At 42.0% G+C, this 25,199-nt stretch overlaps 1 protein-coding gene across 1 annotated transcript; it reads right to left on the minus strand.

Moving 5' to 3' along the window:
- Positions 1-34: 34 nt before the first annotated feature.
- On the minus strand, positions 35-10,657 carry LOC143326002 (alpha-1A adrenergic receptor-like). The gene is made up of 2 exons (XM_076739453.1): positions 9,688-10,657; positions 35-1,275 (listed from the first exon to the last, which is right to left on the minus strand). The coding sequence occupies exons 1-2, from the start codon at positions 10,655-10,657 to the stop codon at positions 710-712; spliced, it is 1,536 nt and encodes a 511-aa protein (XP_076595568.1). The 3' UTR covers positions 35-709.
- Between the last annotated feature and the right edge of the window lie 14,542 nt (positions 10,658-25,199).

Here is a 25,199-nt window from a genome sequence, read left to right on the forward strand (position 1 = left end):
CAGAAAGTTACAGAAAGCGAGTTTGCCTCCAAGCAGCATTTGAGCAACATTCTGTTTATTCATGTATCAATCACATTTTTAATATTGATATTCAGAACTTTTTGAACATCAAACATACAAACAAGATGATATCTGATCATTGTGCGCACAGCAGATAAACCAGGTTATACTTAATTTCCACAACATACCATGAAGATATCAAGTGACTGCAACAGAAATGTGATTTGTCTTACCACACATTTTACATGAGTCAGGTTCTTTGTCATGTTCAGTCTTTTTACAGGGCAGGCATGGATTTTTGACTGAAGGGCAGTGAAGGGATGACTGTTGGGTATGGTTCTTTTCTGAAAAGGTGTCCCTTCTCCTTTAAATACATTTTTGTTTAATCAAGATGCATGCACTGGTGTTCCAGTCCCAAAGAGGGTGGCAAACAGTGATTTTTATCTTGAGCTTGTTACTGTTCATTGACAGAAACCTTCCTGTCTATGTTAACCACAGATACAGTAACATAGACCAAATATGTCTGATACAGCAGCATAGTCAATACTACTTACATTGACAACTAATGACAATGACAATCCACTGATGAATGATCAGGGGACCATATACAGTGAATGCAACAAATCTGTAAAACCCTACATCCACACTCAGTTTGTGACTTTAGTCCCTATAAGGAAAGAACAAGTCAGGTCTCAGTAAGACTGAGTAGTCACACATTGTCATCAGGCTCGATGCTTTCTTTGTTGATCCCTCCCTTACCTCGATTCTTCATGAAGGAGAAAGAGAAAATGCCACCAGTTGTCTCCTCATCTGGCACCCCTCCTCTTACCTCCCCTCTCTGAGCTCCCTGCTGGCAGTCTGCGGGGCTGCCGGGCAGCAGGCTGGGTGTAGAGGGAGTTGGGGTGGCACCCCCCCAGATGTACAATGTTTCCCCTTCAGGGCAAGGAGGGAGACCCTTGCTCAGGTAACTGGGGCTCGGACTGGCTGAGGAAGGCAGGGTACGCTGGCTGCCGTTCAAGCAGCCAGAGTTGTGATCCGCTGAGCCTTTGCGTGAGTGTCCAGAGGAGCTGAAGTTGGAGGAACGGTAATTGTATGCCTTCCAGCTGGGACGTTTGCGCTGGTGCCACTGGCATCTTAGGATACGAATGAAGGCCAGCTTGAACTCGCGGTTGTAACAGGGGTAGATGATGGGGTTCAGGCAGCTGTTGAAGTAGCCCAGCCAGAAGATCACTTTGAAGAGGACATCAGGTGGGCGCAAGTTCACATTAAAAGACCCTTGAAACAGTAGAAAGGGAAAATGGAGACATTGAATTCAATCATTAGAAGGAAATATCTCTACAGGCATTTCAAATGAATCCCTTGAAGACCCTGGAAACCTCTTTAACAAACACAATGCTTTCTTCACAAGTTTTAATTTTTCATGTTGAATGTCTGTCTTGACTGTTGTCTGTGCTCTTTTCATGACTTCGAAATGGGCAGAGCTCAGCGGAAAAAAGGTAATGTCATCTGTTTCTGTGTACCAATCACAATTTAGCAACATTTCAATCCAAATAGGGTGACAGTTGTGTTGTTGCTTATGTTGCTGGCACTGTCAGTCACATCTGATCAAATGTTGATAGTTGCTTATGTAATCATGAATAATTCGTATCAATTAAAGATTTCAAACCAAGTTTTCAAACCAAGTTCAACATACACCTAGCAGTATCCCTAAAGCTAACACACTGAATTATGTATATTTACCTGCACACAAAAAACTGTACAAATGGGAGAGTTATGTGTTGTTTTCAGGCTATGCTAAGCTTTTCATCTAAGTATGTTTCCCAACATGTCAAAACTAGACATAGGCATAATCCTTTAGCCCGTACAAACGCATGCTCAAAGTCTCATGACTTTATTTTATATTCCAGTGGAGATCCAAAAGTTTCCAAAGATACCAATTTGTTGGGCAGAGTTTTGAGGAAATATGTATCAAATGATGCTCCAGACAAATTTCCATGGGATGGAAAGGTCCAGCCATAAAAAACATGGGTAGAGTCTTGTTTGAAATTTTCACTCATGGGAAAGAGATGTTGTTTCTAATTTTAAAGCCACTAAAGGGGGAAAATAACTGATAATCAGGGATGTGCTGATCCAACTTTTTGTCTCCAAATAGCCTGAGTGACCATGCGTTACCACGTCTCCTTTTCTCACATACTAAGTTTGTATCTTACTGCAGGGAAGTCATGAGGTCAGGGATTGCTGTGGCATTGAAAAACAGAGTTGCTAGCCTGCTGTGACTGAATGACTGTATCTTAACTTTGAAATGACATTGGTGAAGAAACTGTATTAAGGCAGATTGGTTACATCATGGCCATGAGACCTGTTTAATCAGGGGCGTTATACATGGAATCACTACTTATAATACATTTACTGACAGACTTGTTGATCCTCTGTGACTGCGGGTCATGATATCCAGTAGGTGGCAGCATTGATTAAGAATAATGCATGACTTGACAGTGAGACTGTGGGTAGTCAGGATGTGAAGCACATTATAGAAAAACCAGAGAGGGCACTCGATTGCACATGTTGGAAGACCTTCTACTTCTTTTTCTAAAACCGATGCAAAAGCTCTGTCACAGTTCATCTGGAGACTTTCATAGGTGTACAGAGAATGCAGTATAACCCTGAATTCCCTTTTAGATGCAAAGAAGAGACATTTTAGGTGAAATGGCAGCTTATTCTCCGAGATGTTACGGAGGTTACGCTACCATGGTGTGTGTGCATATGTGGGGGACTCACTAAGACTTGATTTTTTTTTTTTATACCATAAATAGATTCCTAATGATGGAAATGACAACATTACAACAGATTCTGGAACAGCTTTATCATGTATGCTAATGAGTGACTTAAGCCTGTGTTAAACTGCATTAATCCACTCTTGTGGTGCCTTTTCTCGTCTTGTGGCCAAACATAGAGGAGGAACATTTTACATGCTAATAAGGTTAGAGGGGGAAGCCTGAAGATAAAAACAGGGAATTAATAAGCAAGTGTGAGAGGAAAAAAAGACTTAGTGTGTTGGTGTGCGTGGGCAGATGTGAGTAAAACTGTTTTTACACAAACCCACATATGATTACAATCCTGGAGAGGCTCAGGATGCACTGTAATCTCACGCTTTCAAGTGTGAAATTACCTCTGGTAAGATATTGTAGGTAGACAGACACCTCAGCCTGCTTCTTCATGAATATCAGATCAGCAGCTTTAATAATTCTATTAAGTGGTACCAAGTTTATTATATAGCACATGGCCAAGGGGTGAAATGTATTGTTGACTGCAATGAACGAAAACAGCCTGAAGGGAGTTGTGTCCACTTAATGAGTTGAGAATAATCAAAAACATCCCACATTGTTTTGGTCCAGTGCCACAAGAATCTGTGCACGTAGCTGCAAAGACGCAAACCTGACATCACAGAAGGTCTATTTCAGTTTAAGATCCAGAGAAAACACACACACACACACACACACACACACACGCAGAGTTGTGTTTCTATCGCTTCAGAGAACATTTCTTTGGCGTGCAGTAATTTCCTTCAAGGTAACGCTAACCGTAAACAATACTTGTCTAAGCCTTACCTCAACCCTGACCTTTACCAAGCCCTAACCTTAACCTAAGTCTTCAACTTAAAATTGAATGATTTACGTTATGGGGACTTTGTTTTTGTCCCCATAAGACAGGCTGGCCCTCACAATGCGTGTCAACAGATTTATGTTCCCACAGCTTGAGTAACAGTACCCATAATGCACACACACAATGCTTCAGTCAATTCGTTAGTCCAGGAGGAAAGTGAGGAAATGTCACTTCCAACTTTCATTTAACTTTCGTTTAGGGCTCAGGAGGCTCGTCCACTAATTGGAAGGTCGGTGGTTGATCCACGACACTTCCAGTCTGCCTTGAGCAAGATACTGAATCCCAGATTTTGCCCAAAGGGATGAGTGTAAATGGGAGAATGTGGCATGTGTTGTAAAGCCATTCAGGCTCCTGAACGCAGCCTTACAAGCTGTGTGTGTGGGTGTGCGTGTGTGCTGAAACCAGAGCATACTGTCTGAAAGTGTCTTGGCCTCCTATCCTCTAGCTGAATGGGTCTCCTCTCGGTGGCTGGTATTTTCACATGCTATTTTCACTTCTGAACAGCCACTTAAATGTCTTATATAACCAGGTGCAGAATTAAAACTTTGCAATTATTTCATTCCTCTCCGTTTCTCTCTCTCCTTCAACCCCCCTTTGTCTCTTTTTGATAGTAGTTGGTTGCAAATAACTGCCAGCATCACAAGTGTGACATTTATTCTGGTCCAGCAGATCACAAATATAGAAAACTCAATCAAGGAAAGAAAGCAGCTGAGCATTTGTAAGGATTAAACCATCAAATGTTTTGTATTTTTACATGATAAATGACTAAAAAAAAAAGACACTGAACTCATCAGTGAATTAAGTTTACTGCATGAAGATTCAGCGATTATTTATTGCGTGCCATGAAGTTAATTATCTGTTTCTTTCACAGGCATAAGAACCTGTATGTTTGGGTGAAGTGGGTAAGTCATAGTCAGTGGCAGAACAGTAGAGTGAGTGCGGAAACCCAGCTTGTGGCTCTCTCATACTAAAATCTCTTTGTGTAGTCAACAGTTGATATGCTTGAGGAAAAATACTGCTTGTAGTGTGAAGCCACATCTCATTTATGAGCCTCTCAGGTGGGCTACAGCTGTACATTTCTCCCATGAAGTGCCCCCTAAAAATCTAGGGTCCTCAACACAGACCAAAAGGTTTGACGCTGCCTGTGTAGGAAACACAGAAAGAACCATGTTTGACAACAGACCTCCCTGCAGCCAAATATGGTACATGTTTGTGTGTTTAAGTTTGTGTAGATGTGGTCTATGTTTGTCCCATGTAGAGTGTTTATGTTGAAAGGCCATAGTATAAACAGCAGAGGATGCGAGGGCTTAACTGGAAGACAATGGCATATAGATAACTGCAAGGGGGATGTTTTTGGTGGTCTCTCCCCTTCTGTTAAGAGAAATGTTTGCACCTCCTTCCTGAGGACAGGCACACGTACACACATCTCACAAAGAAACACAGGAACATCTTAACAAAACAAGGCATCCTGTTATTCTCACTAATTGGAAGAAGCAATGCCTATTCGTGCCATCTAGAGCACATACACACACACTCTCACACATGTTAGGTTTTCATCACTTTTGGGGACATTACATAGACTTACATTGATTTCCTGGAGACTTACCCTTACCATAACCATAACAATAACCACTACTTGCCTAACCCTTACTGTAATCTTAACCTAACCCTAATCCAGGTCTTCACCCTAAAACTTAATGATTTACATTTTTATGACCTGCACAGATTTATGTCCCCACAACATGAGTAATACATTAGCACGCACACACCCAAATACACACACCCACAATCTACTCTCCAAAAACATGCACATCCTGTTTCATAGCACACCCATAAATATGACGAATATGTCTTAATCAAAAAGGACAGAAGTTTTATTGCCCTTGCAGATTGCTTTCAATGAAATCATTGCATGAAGCTATTTCTGGGAAATTGGGTTGACATCCCAGGGACCCTGACTTTCACCCCCGCTGCCCTGTGGCCCCTCCAGCTCAGCTCTGCCACCTCCTTTCTTCTTCATCGCTTTGACACTTAGCACTCTCATTATTTTTCCCTTTCAAAAACCATTTCAATTACCCCCTGAGCGGCAGGGGCCAGCCAGACTGTGTTGTAATAAAGCATACACATACATGTGAGATGCACACATGCACACAGGCACAGTGTCTCCTCCAAAAACACATATATAGGGAGACAATTGGTTAACAACCCGAAGTGTTGGTTTCTCTCACATATGGGCACACTGCTTGCACCAGTTGCTATTTGTGAGTCCTTCACAGGATATTAGTGCCTGCGCTGGGTGTTAAAGAGCCGTGGGACAATGTGTGCAGTGAAATAACGCGTATCCTCTGAGGACTGGTGATTTCTCCACAGTTTGGAGCAGAGTACAAGAGAAAACCGCTCATTGAAACAGCTAAATGTAGATGAGTTCCTCCACCAAATCTTTAGAGTACTCCATATTTTAAAAGTCGAAACAAAACCTTTTTCTACACTTCATGACGATTCTTGAATGCTTATGATAGTCCTGTGTTTCCTCATCTTGGTATTGCTTTGCTGCTGATTAGTCAATTAATTGATTAGTTGATGGACAGGCAATTAATTGGCCAATGTTTTGATACCAATGAATCAGCAGTGAATCTGCATTTTTTTAACCACAATTCAACAGCAATTTCTGTACTGCAAACCCAAAGTCAAAATTGATGCAAGTATTGGTTATAGTTAGTCATGAGGTCAGGTTAGGACTGCTCCATAACATCAAATTGAAATAATTAAATATCTGATTCCCATATTTCCCTGCCAGTCAGCAAGAAATACATTTCATGTTTGGAATCTTTGTTATTTGGACTAGAATTTAGACAGAAACCATACATGCTGTGATGGAGACCTGCTGGTGGGACAGGTGCAGTTTGAAAGGTGACAATGAGGGTCAATTAAAATACGCGGCCGTTATCAAAGATTAATCTGCAAGACATAGAAGATCTGTAAACACCTTAGTGCAACTTTGGCTGCTTTCATAGCATCTGGCCCCTTGAAGAGCCTTTTTTGGTCAATTTCTCGACTAATCTCTGATTGTTACGGTGCAGTTAAGACATTACGGTGTTATCTGTGTTATTTTTTCATAATGTGATGAATGAATGCGTTATGGAATAATTTTACATTTAGCTGTGTCACCCTTACTGACAAACATGCTAAGCTAGACAGGTCAGTGAGTGTGTGTGAAATTTTGGGCTGCTTTTTGTCCAAGGAAGCTTGCCTGGAGTAACACTAACTTAAGAGCTTTGATGTAATGTTTATAATCTTGAAGTCTGTATACCTTACTTTGCTCCAAGTTAAAGGCGTAAAAGGAGACACTGAAATTGAATGACTCAAACTGGACTGGTAGCTGCATGTTTGCCATTTATGTACAAAACAAAACAAGGTCTTTACAGTATTTGAATAGGTTAGATCAGGAAGGAGAGGTCACATATTTCTTTAAGCTCCATATGTTCTCAGGCCGAGACTTCAGAGCTCAGAGGTCACAGTGGCTGCTGCTGGCGGCTTCCAGCCTCCAGCCTCAGTTTCATCTTTCCGAGATTTAAATGCACAGTCTGTAATTTCCCCCGCTAGGGATCTCTCAGTCAAAACAGTGAAGGGGTTTGATGACATGTTGAAGTAGCGTGGTATCTTGGGAGTTGTTGTCTTCATTAAACAACCACTATTGCAGATGAAAATTAATAATCATGCTCCATCTCGAGGGAGCAATAAAAACAATAGTAAACAGCAGAATGGTTTTAGCTAGTTGGCTGACTTCCCTCCTCACTCCCTGACATATCATGAGGTGTTTCCCCAGAAGTTATAGCGACCAGAGGGGGTAAAGGAGACAACTCACTGTCACCTTGAATAAAATTTCGGATTTCTCTGGATTTGAACATTGATGGAGACGTTTGGGATACTGCAAGTCCACAACTCAACAATATATATAGTGTACAGTAGGTGAAGTCATTTCTAGAAATTATTATGTAGAAAAGTTACATATTGTACCTTTAATTCTTTAAAAATCTGAGGCGATACAGGAGGGAGAAGCAGCTGCAGCCACACCAATACAATCACTCAAAACACATGAACTTACTTGTCCATAAACACAGACATTTTCAGCACTCCTCCACATGCACACACAAACAATACACTTGTCACACTTGCCATACTACTGCCACCAGCGTGCACACACCGCCAACCATAAACCCCCACATTCGTTACATATCAGTGACCGTGTGCAGAGGAAGGAGCAGGGTAATAACAAGTGTGAGACAGGAAATCCCACTCTGTGGGTGGAGGCTAATGAATGCTCAGGGAGCAACGCCAGGAGAGCACCGCTGCCCTTTAAGACTTTAAGTATTTAAGTTCAGATGCGAGTCACACAAGAAAGCAGAGGCACAAACTTAAATTGAAAAACGTCTCCCACAAATCTCTTTTTGGAAACCGAGGACGCTCTGATGTTGAAGAGAGCAGTTTCAGCGTGCTGCACCGACACTGTGGATATAGTAGATGCCAGAAGGTGGCTGGGCTTGTTTATAGACTATTCTTTCATGCATCTCTGAGGCCAGTTAACAAATAGCTTGAAATAAGGTTGTGTGGTGCTTTGTCACTATGGATCAGTATGCTACACCAGAGACTGTACAGACAGACATACCCTCTGGGGTTTCTTGGCACTTTGTTGATTAGTGTTACATAAACAGGCCCCTCCTGAGCCTCCAATCCGCCTCTATCTGCTTTCTGAAGCCACCCAGATCTGGAAATCAGAACTTTGGAAAATCACATTAGCAATGTGCATTTGGTATCTAAGAATGCCTCAAGGCAAAAAATAATCACTATGTGACCCCACATAGTGATCCTGCCCCAGGTTGTAATGTGTGTGTGTCACTGTGAGGATGCAATTAGCTTCAGCTTGAAGCCAGGGGCATAAACACCTTCCCATATGACCACAGTAAATGTATACACACACAGGCACATGCTGATAGATGAACACACACACACCAACATAACATAACCCACAGTGCTATAAGGAATCAATGCAGGCAAATGATCGTTTAAAATACAGCAGCCATGCTTGTAGTTCAGACTCAATCATTAAGGTTTAATGTTGTCTTAACCTCCTCCCCACAACACAGCCTGTGGCATGAGCACTTCACCACAGAATATATTGTTTAATTTCCTCTGCAGTTTTTTAAATAAGCACAACAGCGGGGCCTTGAATGCTTGCCAGTGCCAGTGGTATCAGGGAGCTCCGGCAGGCCCCACAGGCCTCTGAATAAACTGACCAGAGCAGAAAGAGGCCATAGTCTTCACTTGGCACGCTCTAGCAGTGTATTTGTTGCACCAAGAGACTCAGGGGATAATGCGGAGATAGCACTAATAATGCTTGGAAGAGCTTGAGAAGAATTCCTTCTCAGTCTCTTACAAGCATATTTTATCCCTCACAGGTCCTGAATTCAGAGACAGTAACAGAGTGCAGCTTTGGCGATGTAGAGTGAACGGTGCTGAAGTGGAACAGTTTTTATAGCTGGTCAAAACTTTCAGTCATAAAACATGACACACACTAACTTAAGTACATACAGAGAGGGCATGAAGTGAGAGAAATCATATAGATCTACTCCCACTGTGCCACACAGGCCTACTGAAGGCTGCAATAATATACAGTTGATGTTATTTTTCCATTCCTGCAGTATAGAAGAACTACAGTATACTGAAGCCTACTCATAAGTTTGGTGACAGTGCAGAGCAGTAAATGCTTCCCAGGAGACTCCCATTGCCAGCTATAGATGTGATTTACAAGCCTGCAGCAGCCTTTAACTGTCTGGTTTCTAGCTTTCCACACCTAGAAGGCTGTAACTTCTTCTCTGCGAGTCTCATTAGCTAATTGAATATCATGAAGTTTTTAGCGGGCTGTGAGGAGAAGGGGAGGGGGATAGCATTTTTGTAAAGGGCCAAACATAAATATCCTTCATGGCAGTGTAACACACCACAATACGAACGACCTCTTCAACCTACCTATGGGTAAGGCGAGAAAGAAGGGCAGCCAACAAAGCGTAAACATGCCGACCACAACTCCCAAAGTTTTTGCTGCTTTCTTCTCCCGGGAGAATTTCAGAAGTTTCACCGTGAGGGAACTTCTGGCTTGGTGTGCGCGGCCCTTGCCGGTGCCTGAATTGCCGGACTCCTCCTGCACCTGTGAACCCTTGTGGATCCTGAGGGTCAGCTCACTGGAGTTCATCCTCTCGCGCATCACACCGGCTTCCAGGTTCTTAGTGGTCCGTTTGGCGACAATATACACCCGGCAGTACATGGCCAGAATAACGACGAGAGGGATGTAAAAGGAACCGAGGGAGGAGAAGAGCGCGTAAAACGGCTCCTCGGTGATCGGGCAAACGGTGTCGTCCGGCGACGGCGGCTGCTTCCACCCGAACAGAGGTCCGATGGAGATGACCACCGACAGCGCCCACACCCCCAGCATGGCCAGCAGAGCCCGCTTCTCTGTCACGATGCCCGGGTACTGCAGCGGGTGGCTCACTCCGATGTAGCGGTCGATGGATATTACGCACAGGCTCATGATGGACGCCGTGCAGCACAACACATCCACCGCCGCCCAGATGTCACAGAAGATCCTGCCAAACACCCAATAGTCTAGGATCTCCAGGGTGGCGGACACCGGCAGCACCGTGGTGCTCAGCAGCAGGTCAGCGATGGCCAGGTTGATGATGAAGTAGTTCGTCGGGGTGCGCAGGTGCCTGTTGCACACCACCGAGAGGATGACGAGGATGTTGCCCGCGATGGCGAATACGATGAAAGCCCCCAGGACCAAGCCGAGCGGGATGGCTCGGGTGAGGTCCACTTCGCTGGGCTCCGTGTGGTTTCCCCCGGAGCTGTTTGTAAAGTTGACCTGGGAGTGTCCCAGAGTCCCATCGAGTTCCGAGGAACCATTTTTCCACAAGTTTGTGACATTGTCAGTGCTCAGACTCATTTTGACTCAAGAAGTCCTCCATAGCAGGTTTCAGATCAGTTGTAACTGTAACTCACGGAAGAGCTTTACAAAAAAAAAAAGAAAAAAAAGAAAAAGAAAAAAAAGAATACAAAATAAATAAATAAACGGTATGAACGGCCTAAGTCTGCATGGTTTAACTGCGTCTTTGCTGTTGCTCTCCAAATCAGCGCTGAGGAAGAACGCTCACTGTGCAGCCGTGCAGTCCCCATGCAGTCCTTCTCCCTCCACTCTCGTCTGGCTCAGTGGAGAAGTGAGGGGGGCAGCAGTCATCTCCTGCCTCCTCTGCGCCACACACAGCTCTGATATGTACTGACCAGACATACCTAAACACGAGCCTATGAAGCGCGCATCATTACCCGAGGAGCTGTGACTCAACAGTCGTACACGAATATCATTTTGCGCAACTATGCGGGATGGAGTAGATTTGCACGTTTGGTGAGAAGCGCCTCTTTGGTGTGTTTTACTTTTTTTTTTTTTTTTTTTGTTTTTTCTCCACTGTGGGAGGGTGCTTAACTGGACAATTACAAGCGGACGACTTTGGTGCCAAAACCACCTGAACTTTGTTGTCAGCACTTAGTTTGAAGTCCCTAAAAACGGCACTATACTGTAGAAAATAAGATTAATACAAAAACACGACATAAGGTATTATTGAGCATATATGTCTTGTGTAAAAACCCTTGGAATGAGAGCTACTTCCATCTATGTGTGGTCCTTGAAAATGTTTTGGATGTTCAGGCAGGCAAAGGTTGAGCTTTAAAGGGCAAATTGATTTAACATCAAAAGTAGGTAACACAACCACATACAATTCCCTCTGCTTTAACAGGTATTTCTTTCCTATTTTGGTCAAATGCAGGAGTTCCTCAAAGTAACCTAATTTTGGATAAGAGCTCAGTTAGTGAGGAGTGACTGATTTAATGGGCTGAGTCCAGAAACATGCACATTCCTGAAACTGAGGTTCCTCCTGTTTAAGAGCTTTTTGACTGCTCCTGATGTAACACGGGTGGAGGACAAATACTGGCAAAAGCTTCTGATGAAAACCTGTGAAAGAATTGTAACCTTTATTATTCAATGTAAAAAAAACAAGCTCCCTCTTAAACAGAATCTTTAAAGCAGTGAAGATGCTTTTATTCACACCCCAAACTGCACTTTTTAGATTTACACCCCTTCCACATCGTGCTTTTTTATTCATCACCCTTAGTATTTATCGGAAGCATAACACAGACTTTATAGGATTACTCTGCAATGACTTCATTGTGTTTTCAAGAAATGTGTCATCAGGTTAGCTTTTGAACCAGATTATCTCAAAGATTTAAGATTTCATTAGACTTTGAAGTGGTTGGCCTAAAATCAGCATATTTAGTTTGTTGATTCTCAATATTCATTCTCCATTCTTTATACAATGATTATAATAAGACTCTCTATAAAGGCTGTCTTGATGGATGGAAGATGGTTTTTCTCTTTTCATGCTTTTTATCCAACTAAAACCTTGGACTTTGATATTTACCTCTTTGTATTTTCTTTTGTTCTTTATTTTCACAGGAAAATGCAATCATTTCATGCGTTTACCAGCTCTGATGTTTCACAGCTGTGCTAATCAACTTCAGTGTTTAGCTCTTCGATATCTTTATGGGGTGCAGAACTGGTGAAACACACTGAAAATGATATAAAAACTCACTGCACTGCTATTTGAGATGTGCAGTACTTGTTACTGATGATTTATGTGTCTAATAAAATTTGCATTATCATAAAATGTAACATTAACAGGTTCTTCAAAGCTAAACTGTAAACTGACAGTTTCTACCTTTTACATATTCAGAAGACTTGACAGCCTTCATCAACACTGAAACTGAAAGCAATCCCAAACCAAAAGCCAAAGGGAAAGAAAAAGCATTTCCTTATTCTGAGGATCTCTGTGAAACCACTGGTTCATTTAAATTCTGAAATAAATTGAAACACAGGAGTGTAATGAAAAATTAATTTAAATAGGTAGAAAAAGTGAATTTAAATGAACGTCTCTTATTATAGCCTTTACCTCCTTTTCTTTCCCTTAAAGGTTCCCTGTGGAGTTTTTGACCACAGGTAGTGCTGTGGAGCTGCAACCGGTGGGTCCCTGCATGCATCCAAGGACACATGTGGGTGACGACGGGCACAGTCCAACCAATGGTTTCACTCTATCCAGCTGAGCTGCAGGTAGGAGCAACACACCAAGATTCACTGCAATACGCCCTCAGAGACAGAGATGAAGAAGACTGCATTAAGGAAGGGCTTTGCAAATGTTTTATGAGGAAGGAAATGCATTCATCATGTCTATGAGAGTCTCTTCGGGTTACCTGGCTTCACTCATTCTAACATCTGTGATCCTGGGCCATCAACTGGCTCTGTTAACTCTGAGTTAGTTGTTAGATACAAGTGACATCCTCAGAGCCAATGAATGAAATACTTAGTCTAATATGATGTAAAATTTGTGTTAAAGCGACAGCAAAAAGTGATATTCAGTGAGATGAAATGTATAGAATGTAATCACAACTAGAATATAATGAGGAGCTGATGCAAGAAATAATGACCAATATTAAAAATACAGCTATAAGGCTGTGAGTAAGTGTGGGTTAAAAGTAACATAAGACTGGAGCAGACAGGAGAGGAGAGAGGAGAAAAGCACCCTACTGAATGCCTGATAAAGTCTATCGGACTGAAATATCGCATTTGTAAACATGGGAGCCAATTAAAAGTCTGTGGATTATTTTTCTAATAAAAATCAACAGAGGGTTTAGTTTTTATTTCCAATTATCGTCACAAAGTCAGCTCATGTTATTCTGAGCTGCGGTGATATAATAAGAGTACAAAAGCATCAACACTGTCAGGAATCCTGTCGGGAATGCAATTAAAATGCAGCTATAATCTTCATTATGTGTTTAGTGTCATAAACTATTCCCCCTTTGCAGCAAACTCTGTTTTAATGTTATGCTTGCAGCAGCAAAGCAATTGGATTGATCTGTAAATGCTGCTGTTCATTACATGCCACTTTATTGATGATTGAATGATGATTTCCAGTGAGTGGTTGGCCTGTTGGCCGGGTGTGATCTGATCCTTGAAATTAAGGAAGTTGTTCCATCTTTGTGATCCTGGAAACCCAGAGTTGAACCCACAGATAGCTGGATGAACCATAATCTGACTTTGTGACTCAGGTCTCAGGGTACCTTTAAGTTTCTCCATGGTGGTCAGTATGTAAACTCTGTGTGTTGTTTGGGTTGATGCAGGTGACAAGAGATGCATGAATTCTGATTACATGAATACTCAGAAATCATGCAGAGTAAAGAAAAAAGTGCAGTTCTTCTTGGTGTCACGTCTTCTCATTTGTTTTCTAGAGTAGAACGATGTCTGAATGAGCAGGTAGTTGGTTATATTTGCTGCCTCAGTAGCAGCAAAACTTTCAGCTCATTTGAAAAATCGCTCACCTTCATAACATAAGGGTCACATCCAACACCTGTTCTGATTTTCTGTTCATACCTTTCTCTCATAATTTCATCTAAACTAGCCCAGTAAGAACTTTCCTTCATCATCCATTGCAGTTTTCACTTCGGGCCTTCTGTCTGAATGTAACGTCATGTGACTGCAAACAACCAATTGGCTGCAACTGGCTCAAACTTTACACAAAAGAATAGAACGAGGTACTTTCTTCCAATGTGGAATATCCTTTGATCAATTCAGGCGTCTATCAGAAGGTCAGAGTGTGATTGTGAGTGGGATCACTTTGAGTGAAGCAGTTACAGTCCAGTAGGTGGCAGTAATGCAACTTGTACGGAAGCCAACCGCCATAAAACTCCCCCGAAGAAGTGGAGGAGGAGGAAGAGGAAGAAGAAGAAGGACAAAAGATTAGCACATGTGGCGGCTAATTTGAAATGATAAAACAACTTTCTGTGGATTATTAGTGCTATGGACTAATATTTCCCTGGACTGGACCATCATCAGCGTAACCAGACCATTTTTGGCGGAGCGTTATCAATTGTTGGATCACTATGAGGCTTCATTGGTGAGTTGCCTGAGTTTCATAAGCGGTTGTTGGTTTGTTGTTTGATTGTACCTGCTGTTGTAATTGTATCTTGAAATTATTTGCATCAGTCGAATCACAAGAATCTTAGCTTTCCAACGATGTATGGCATGAGTACACACCTAAACAGAGCGTTTGTGTCAATGGACGGTCAGACCATTTATCACTCCTGTGCAGTACAACAGAATACAACCCTCAACAGAAGTCAGTGTGCGGTCAGTTCCCTGCAGTGTGAAGACTCATTACAGTTTCAGGGTCACCAAAGGATCAGTTTAAAACACTTAACACTAAATAACAATAAATGGGTAGGATTCATACAGGCACTTTTAGGCTCCTCAGAGCTCAATAAAGCCCGCAGCTGCAAACCAAGAAATCGCAAAATTTTTTACAGTGTGTGGTGGTGTTCCTTCAGAGAGGATTAGACATGAGACACCCACACAGTCTTGCAGTCCTCCACCAGACACCAGAGCCCTCGATTCTTATGAGCATCTTTCTTAAAAGATGAATCACCTGGAATTATATCATTTCGCATCTAAGACCGGATTTTAGTGCTGGGATGAAGTGCATTTCACTGCCCATTTCACTTGATTGAATACACTGAGCTTTCAAATAACATAAAAGCGTCTGCTGCTGAGCGCGCTGCCAAGTGCTCTGGGTTAGAGAAAAGTTTCATATCTTTCTCTGGAAATTCGACTTGAGCAGGAGCGTCCTCCGTCTTTCTGTGTGCTTCAGCGGTGAGGATTTGCCTCAAGTTCAAGAGGATCAACTTTTCTTCTTGGCAGGGCAAACAAAATAAATCCTGAATTACATAAGACATGGAACAATTTGATTTCTTTTTAAAGACATGGCTCCTAGTTTTGTGCCGTAATCTGTCATTGATTCAATCCATGCAACATTAGTCAAATGAGATTAAGAAAGAAGATGTTTTCTCTAGATTGCAGATAAAGACAGCTCCACGTTTAGAATATTTGTTTTGTTATGTCAGAGATTTATTTTTTGTACTTTGTCAGACTTGAGCGACTGGAGGGAGTTTCCAGTATGATGTGTCTCATCATACTATAAAACAATTCATCTCATGTCTGAGCAGACTGTCTGCATTCAAGTGTTTGAGTCCAGAGAGCTTGGCTGAATGTTTTTCCTGTTGTGAAGAGTTGAGGTCAGAGGTCAGAGACTGTCTTTGACCTTCTGGTCACGGCAAAGCTGTGTGCACAGACACCATATGTTCAGCATTATCCACTTCAACACGAGACACAAATGCTTTTATCATCACACTGAGCCCACAGGACTGATTTATGAGCAGTGTGATGTGTGATAAACTGCAGAAGAAGTGTTTTAAGAGTACAGTACAGACAGGTTTACTGCCAGGCTTGAAACTGAAGTTCTGCTGCACAAATTTGTATTCATATTTTAGACTTCTCTGAAATCTTTCTCTCTTTTTTTTGTGAAGTATTTAATCGTTTTAGTCTTGGGGCATCAGACAAAGCCCTTTTCCACCACATTGCCTCTGGCCTCTGGTTCTTGAACTGGTTCTGTTCAGGATTCTTGGAACCTTGGTATTGTCTCACAAACCAGCCTGCGTTTCCACCGGCTTTTAGTGGAGCCAGTGCTCCAGTGCTCCACTAAAATTCATCTGTTATAAGGGGTCATGAGGTTGGGAACCCTGGTTTCATCTAATATGTCATTGCATTTTATTAGCTTTGCATACACTGTCTTTGAAGCTGATGTTATTAAAATATCCTATTAGTGATATGACCACTTTCCCAAAGCTTTTGCCATAACAGGCTCACAGTGATTCTGGCAAAAAAATCTGTCACCTGGGAGGCAAAGGAGTCTGAAGTGGTTCACCATCGGCATTTATATAACACAAAGTTTCTCATTTTAGGGCAAAACTCCTCTTGTTTTGATGTTTTATCCCATCAATAGGCAAAGAGATGCCAGCTGGTAGTGAGGCCCACTCACAGACCCAATCTATAGCTGCCCACCTGGATGTGTGGGCTACTGCTGCCTGTTCGTGTAGTCTCTCCCACACCATATATGGATGATGTTGTGTAATAAGCCAAGACCCAGAAAATACTTTTTGTTGTATAACTGTTTTTTGGGATTAGTAATATGATTTTGGAATGACCATAAATAGACTCAAGGAGCCAAGATACAAAGATAGAGAACAGGAACGATTAGCGCTTCCAGTTTTGTCACTCTTTTCTTCAAGCAGTCGTCTTGGACAGAAATTTTGGCTGTTCCAAGTCATAAATAACTGAATACGCTGCATCATGCTGCATCATGAAAGGACTGAAGTTTGTACATTCTGTATCCATCACTCACAGGAAGTTTTATTTCAGCGAGTCATACTAAAATAGCCAAATACCTGCAATTATGTGGGAACAGATCTTTCATCAGCAAGGTAAATAGTTGCTTTCTGCAGCAATCCCACTGACAGACTCATTCCCTAAACCACTGTAAGTAAAATGGGAGGCAAAATATTAACTGAACCACAGGGGTTTAACACAGAGTTTAGTCACCTTTGTAAGACCTGAAAACAAAATTTCTGAATACAAAGAGAAAGTCTTTAAAGTGTCTTGCTTCTCACCAACATCTTCTAGCTCTCCAGTCTGATCTCCTGGGCTGGTGCATTGAGGTCTGGTGGTTTTGGCTTACATATAATACTGAGCGAAGAGTGCATGAAGGAGAGAAAAAAATGAGAAAAACAGATGAGAGAGAGCTGAACCAACAGACAATGATTCATAGAAGCTCTCATTAGATGAAACCATTAGCGCACACACTCATTAAATAAGCATCACGCACACTGTATGCCTCCTTAACTGACTGAGGCCGAGGTGATCCACCAGACTGGACTGTGGAGAGACCAGAACGCCTCTGACATTTTATCTGCTCTGTGGGAGACCCTGGACAGAGGGCAAACCACTGAACCATTAGAGTGACCATTGGACCACCATGAAATTCTTAGTTGAAAGTGAAAGCAGCTTAGCATTGAAGCTGCACCACGCAGTATTTTTATGGTAACGCTGCATCAAATGACTGTGAGTGATGTGAAAACTGTTAGAATTATCGCTCTGCTCTGCAGTTCCCCTCAGTTCTGCAGAGCTTTTTAGTGTCTTTCAGCTCATTGTTTTGGTTTTAAGGCAGATAGCTTAACTGTTTTGGTCCAGTCTCACTGCATTGTTTTCAGCCACAGCAGGCAGCTATTTTCAACATAAAGCTCTGATAAACTCTCTGTACACCACCAGGCTCCGAGCAGCAGCAGACCCAACACAAACTAGCTGGTGAACTGAGATGAGTATTAAGCAGTTAAAAAGGCAGATATTTCCCTCAGGAGTTGGTGGAGACCAAAACAGAAGTAAAAGGACTGTGTAAAATAAAGTAATGTTTGCTAGCATGCACAACATTCTAACTTTGTATTGCTACTGTAAGTAAGAGTCAAAACTTTCTTTTCGTATGGAGATTATTTCTCATTTTGCCATATTTATTTGTTTTTGTGATGTGATATTAAGCATTTTCCACACATCACTTTGACTGCATAAAGCTTGTCATACTGAACAGTAATGTTCCCTTCTGTCTTTCAACACCTTGGCTTCCCTTGGAAAAACAAGGGAGGTCCCATCTGGTTTCCATCAAAAAGGAGCAGAGGATTCACACTGCAGCTCGTAGATGTGATAGGCACAGCCACCTGGTAGCACATTTCCCATTAACCACAACATACATAGAAACCAGACTCCAGCAGAAGCTGAGTTAATATTTTTTGTTTCCCCGACAACAGACATCTGGAGCTGCTGCTGAATGTTTCTTATTTTGGACAAGAAATCCGCATTTCTGTCCAAGTCTCCAAAGATTGTCACTTAAAATGGGAAGTGAAGTCAAAGTGTCCTTTGGGAATTTGCTGGGACAGGCAGTGATGGATAATAATGGCAATATGTCTGAAAACTATTGAGAAAAACGGACCAGTTACCAAATCTACTTTCTTTAAGTGTCTTTTGCGTCAAACAAAATCTTCAACATTGTGGTATGTTATTATTTTTATTGCTCTTGACATACTCATCTCCTTCTATCAGCTGAAAATATAGTCCAGCGCTACTCAGCAGTGTAGCACTGGACTGATCATTTTAATGCTAAATTGCTCTGGAAGAAGCCCAAAGCTCTTCAGCTGAAATGTAGAAGACATGAATAGAAACCATTTCCCTCCCTGCTCCACATAAGTCAGACTGCTGATTTTAGTGGTTTGCTCATGTTTTATGAATGCAGATCTGCTTATACTGCTTTGTAAATGCCCTCTGCTGCAAACGTAAATACCCACTGAGACGGTGGATATTATGCACGCAGTCGTGACTAGTTATCATTTACACTGCGCCAATTACACCTTCTCAGCTCCCTTATCCCATGTTGTATTGGAATTTGTGTGTGAAGAGCAATCAGACAAATTTCTGCCATTTCACACTCCTTATCCAGTTTCAGATTTCTGTGAGTGACGGTGGAGTTAACGGCTACGAGAAAACTAATGGTGAGGATAGGACTGGATTTGATTTTAAACACCAGAGTGAGATTGATGATGTTCTTGTCAGTAACAGTTTTATTATAATAATGAGCTGAACAGTGTCAGTTTTCTTTCAGTGGACTGGTCTAACCTACATTAGACCCAGGTGTTTTTTAGATTAAATGCTATAAACCACAGCGGGAGGTGAATCCTGCATGCTTCTCTGTCTTTCATTTCCCTTTTTTTCACAGTATTTTGCCCTTTTTTTATTATTATAACTCAGAGTGGTCTATGTATGTCTATGGTGCGGTTTGTCTGGCTGTTGCTGATTATTGTGAAGTGTTGATTACACTGTAATATGAGCCTCCTCTCTAAATGCCTTGCTTATGATTGGCCCCGCACTAGAACTTTGAAATCTCCAGCAGTGATATTGTTGACACAATGACTGTTATCTGTCTGATTGGATCAGTTAATTTGTTTTTGTCTAAGGTGAATTGGAATAGTTTAAAGAAATTGGAAATTGCTCTCGTGCTTGTGGATCTTGGACCAGAGCAGTGCAATAATTTAAGAAGAACAAGATCCCGGTGGTTACATCACAGTTTCAGGGCGGCTCAGCAGCAGGCATCAGTCAGTAAAGAGTAATGAAAAGAGAAGAAAATGGATTTCATCAATGCTGCTCAGCTGTCAGTGCGCCAGATGAGACCAAACTGTTTTGGCTGCACAAAAGAGCAGATGAATAGCCTTTCTCTTGCTTGTAAAGAGCTCGGGGCATGATTGAGCTTATCTGGTGGAAGATACAATGAAACAGTATTTTTTAGTTCGGCTTCTCTCTGGCTTGCACTTTGTCTGCCCTCACCTCTGTCTCACTCCCTCCCTCCCTCTTTCTCTCGACATTAGTGCCTATCCAGGATAAGTTATCATACCTGCCCATACAGTCGCAATGACTGCCCATACAGTTTTATATACACCATGCAATGCCGCATTTACTGCAGCACATCAATACAGTACCTGCCCCGCTGGAAATGAACAGCTGGCAAAGAGGCGATTTCCGCCCTCAATGGGAAAAGTGCAAGTCCAGCACTTTCTGAAGCACTATTTATATTTGACAAAAGGGAGTCGGAAGCAGTGAACGTAAGACTGCATCACTTAAATTTGATAAAGCTCTCGTATGGTTCCTGGCTGACCCCATCAGAAATGCTCATGGCTGCAAAATCATTGTGTTAGCGCAAGTTGTTTGACAAGGACAGAAACGGGACCGGGGCAGGGGTGTGTGTGTGAGGCTGATGGACCGCGCTGTGGTAGTGTTGTAGGAAGGTGCGTTCATCAGAGGGGATTCTTGGCTGATGATGCTTGAGGCTGGAAGTGGCCTGGCAGGAGACCAGCTCTACATACAGAGTGCTGCTGAGTGGACACTTTAGCAGTGCTGTGAGCCCCGACCATTAGATGATTGCCTCTGAGGTTTTGTGAGGAGAGTGAGAGTTATGCCTTAAATGTTTCCCCTGCACGGTCATGATGATATGGTCACCCACAGTCTGCCACAACATCCTTGGAACTAAAACTGTCCTCTGCATGTCTTCTGGAGAAATGGAAATGGTTATGATGTGGTGGTCTTTGAGGAGAGAGGCCTCCAGGTGAATGTTTGGTTTATGGCATGTAAATGAAATTGGGGCATTATCTCCTCATAAAACCAAAGAAAAGCGTTTCCATTCTGAAAGCGTGCCATTTTACCTTCAATGACAGGTTGTTAGCTCTGAGAAGATGTGATGATTTGCTCTGTCAAATAGCATGTTAATAGCAACCTCAGCCTCTCCATCATCTAAACAATATATTGGAGTAATTTGGCTCCGCAGACGAGCCTCCGAGCTGCACATCATCATTCCGTTTGAATCATCTTCCACCTGGAAGTAACTAGCAATCTGTGTTTGGGGAAATGTTTTGCCAATATTCAAAGGAATGTGTGTGTATATACATGTGTGCGTGTGAGTCTTTGTGTCCTCATAACTTCAGATTGATTGTCACTTTGGCACAGATTGTGATTAAAGAGTGTATAGCATGTAAATGTAAGCCTGTCAGTGTGAGCGTGTGAGTGTGTAGTGCACTTTATGGAACAAATGGAGCTGACAAACTAATATTGACATGAGAATAAGAGCCGATCGGAGAAATTATAGTGTTTCAGTGTTCTTTGTTCATCTTCCTTTGACACCAAACCTTGAGAAAATGTGATTGAAATCAACGTTAGGACAATCACAAATTAAGATCTTTATCATGACTAACAGTTACATTTAGTTCAGTGCTTATATCCGGCCTCAGCCTGTGTTTCAGCTCATCAAGGAAATTAAAAGGGGAAATGGGAAATGGAGACCTTTGTGAATTGCCGAGTGAATGATAAGGCACATCTCTGTATGTTAATCAGTGTTTTCCTGCAAACTAAATTTAAACTTGGCACTGGGCCTTAAAAGCCACTCATTCAAATTATGCGCCCACAATATATCAGGGAAGTGTTTATGTTGTCCTGCATGTTTTGTTTAGACAAAGTAGTACTAAAAAACTTGAGGTTGAGGAAGGAAGAGGAAGTAACACATTCGTGGGGAGTCATGCAGATGCTGCATAAGAGCCACTGTGGATTGCTCATCATGAAATTTGCACTTGTAGCCACAGTAGTGATGTGGCTGTGGGGATGCGGTCAGTCAGTCGGTATCTTTTTCCATAGCTGACTGAAATATCTGAACAGCTATCAGATGCAAAGAAAGTTTGTGCAGACATTCATGATCCCCAGATGATGAATCCTACTGACTTTGCTGATTTCCCTCTAGTGCCACCATGAGGTTGACATGTTTGGTTTGGGGTGAAACAGCACTACAGTTTTGGACATTGGATGGATTGACATGACTTTAAATCTAATGCAAACATTCATGTGTCCTCAGGTGGACGACTAATATGGTAATGTCATACCGTACCATAGGATGAATTGACTTTAGTGTCCCCTTAATACGCCCAAGACTTTTCTTTATGACCAAATTCCTGTAAAACTAATTACGATTTATTTGTAAATATCAAGATTGCAGTTTGCCTGTAGGTTTTCTGAGTATATGTTTTCAGAGTAATCTGTCTCTAATGTGTGCAATCAATCTTTTTAGCATTTGGCTGATGACTTTGTTGGATTTGTTGACCATTTTGCACCAGTCTGCCGCCATGCTTCCTAACAACCTCATTTTCTTATCTGTTGTATTGTTTGAAAGGACTGATGCTGAATGTTGCAAAAAAGAGTACTGTAATAATACATTACACATCAAGCAACATGCAAAACCAAAGTGGAGGCTTTGGAGATTATTTGCAAATTGAACTTCCTTCATCAGTTGTGTCAGGCAGTAGGAGAGACACAGGTCTCCCCTCTATCCCTCCACAAAAGAGTCGTCAGTACAGATGATCCGTACACACCAGTTGCTGTGATGTATTGCTTATTTAGCAAACTGTGAGCAGTGAGCAGACCGCTTTTTGTTAAGTGAGCCAAAAGAACACAGAGCCAAGATAGGTCACATGACCTCAGCTGTGAAGCCTTAATGACAACCTATTGAGTTTGGGTGCAGTGATGGTGAGTCTGCCTGCGTCAATGGCTCCCTGTTTCTCAGAATATCCTGTCAAAACTAGTAAATATGTCCCAGTGCCTGAGGTGTTATCTAAAGCCAAACAAACATAACAAGCAAATGTAACAACGGCTCCTCAGGAAGCGGGCAGGAGGGTTGAGACAGATGAGCAATGACCTGCTGAAGCTGTCTATTCAAATCGATTTTCTTCATTGAGGAGAAGGAACATGTTGTCCTCCTTCAGGTCCAGGTGCACTGTGCTCATCCCACACTCATTTTTCCTTTCTCGTGAGAATTGGTTTATTTTGAGCTGCTAAAACCCATCAAAGGCTTCCTGATCTTTGGAAAATGTCTCATATATTTAAAAGGAATGTACACGCATTAAAAGCAAAAACAAGGAGCTCTGGAAAAAGGAGGAGTTTGCTGTAAAGAAAACATATTTCAAGAAAACAATGTGACTTTTCCTCATTGAACATGATACTTCTCCAAGCCCCCGCTGCCTTCCGTGTATTTAAAAATGTATCTGCGACACAGCTGTGGTTTAGCTGGTATGTGCTTCAGTTGAAGGTCGTTGCCCTTGTGTTAGTTTTCCATCACATGCCAAGAAGCATTAACGTACTGTATGACTTCAATCTCAACAGCATGTCGTTAAATTAGTGACTGTCAAGAATAAAATCTTCTTGTTCTCTAATTGTGGTTTTTCTGAATCCACAAACTCTTCTGGACACCTTTGTAATCTTAAGCCACTGCCCATCCAGTTTCAGGCCCAGGCATAATTAGGCTTGTACCTGCAACTTTTATCAAAGAATATCTGATATTTTCAGACTCAGTTGTAATGTTTCAGATTGGTGATTCAACCAGAGCTTTTCACATTGCACAGTCATTTGATCTCTCATTATAAAAATAGTGATTATGTCTGCTTTAACCATTTGAAAAGCTTTGGAAGGCAGGCACTCTTTCGCTTGAGTTGCATTTCCCTAATCTCTACCACTCAGGTGGTGAGTGCAAAGTTAGCATGACCCATAGTCAAAACAGCAAAAGTTAAAAGTTACAAAAATAAGACCCAGGTTGAAAAATACCAGAATTTTCCTCTCATTGATTATCTGGTTTGCAAAAAGGGATTTGATGTTGAGTAAATAACCCTATGGCAATCTGAATCTTAGAAAATTTTGCACTGTCTGTCAGATATCTTGATATTACCGAGTTGTATGAGACAGGGTTATCACTGGTTCACCTTCTGGAAGCGTTATTTGTAGCTTGGATAGTTTCAAAGAGGCTGCACTGCCTTGTGATGTACCCTGAGCACCAGCTGTAAGGCCTCATCACATCGAGTCTGAAAAGAGAGATGCTTTGCTTGCTGGACAGAGATATCGTTCCCAAAGGTAGACGGTATATTTATAGGGTCATATGTTTTTGCTGCTAGTATAAATCTCAGCTCCCAGGGTCCTTCACAGTGTGTGAACATCAAGTGCATCCTCGCAGCGGCATCGATAACTGGCAACAGATAATGAGGATTTGCTGCTGTGAGTAATCATGAGCCGAGATGATGTGTGTGTGATTTGTGGCCGGTCCAACAAACTGCGGAAAGTATCACTCCTGTGTTCTAGTTTGAGAAGTTTACATAATATGCAAAGAAACAATGTAGACACACATCATGAACTGCAAAAAAGTTTGGTTGAAACATTTGTGATCATCTCAGAATCGTTGCAGAGGACTCGCCAAAGGGAAAAGTACATGAATCAAAATAAACTTTGCGTGGAAGTTTGTAAATAAGTCCCAAAATAAGGCCTAACAGATAGCTCTCTTGACATTGACCATGGCCAAACCTCCGTGAGGAGGGAGATATTTCCATCCTGAGAATCGTTGTGGACCATGAGATCCTCGGGCGGCGAGGAGAACCAGGGACTTAGTGTATTTCTGTAGCTGATCGAAAAATAGGTCTGGACCCATTCACTGAGAGCGAGATGGATTACCAGCGTTTGCTGAATTCCACATGAGACACGCAGCAAGGTTCCAAATTCAGCTCCCACTGGAAACTAATTTCAGGTTGCCAGTGACCAAACACATATCAAAATCACTTCTGTTTAGTGTCATTCATCACTTTGTTGATTTATGTCTCATTCCAGGAGGGAGGGGGGGGGAACATGCTCGGACCATGATAAAAGTTATTATTTATCCCTAATTCCAGGAGAAGCTCAGACATATCTGCTGCTAGAAACCCCTGCATTTTCCCTTTGAGGACATAATCAGACGTGTAACCCAATAAAAACACGTCTCAGATGGGACTTGGATGTCGTGAATCTGTGTGAGCGCAGCCAGTTGGAGCACACAGATATTTCGGAAAAGCTCAGATTCTTTCATGTCGGGAAACAAATGACTGCGGTTTGTGCTGGGACATATATC

This window comes from Chaetodon auriga, chromosome 9 (genome assembly GCF_051107435.1).
Source record: "Chaetodon auriga isolate fChaAug3 chromosome 9, fChaAug3.hap1, whole genome shotgun sequence".
Taxonomy (NCBI): Eukaryota; Metazoa; Chordata; class Actinopteri; order Chaetodontiformes; family Chaetodontidae; genus Chaetodon; species Chaetodon auriga.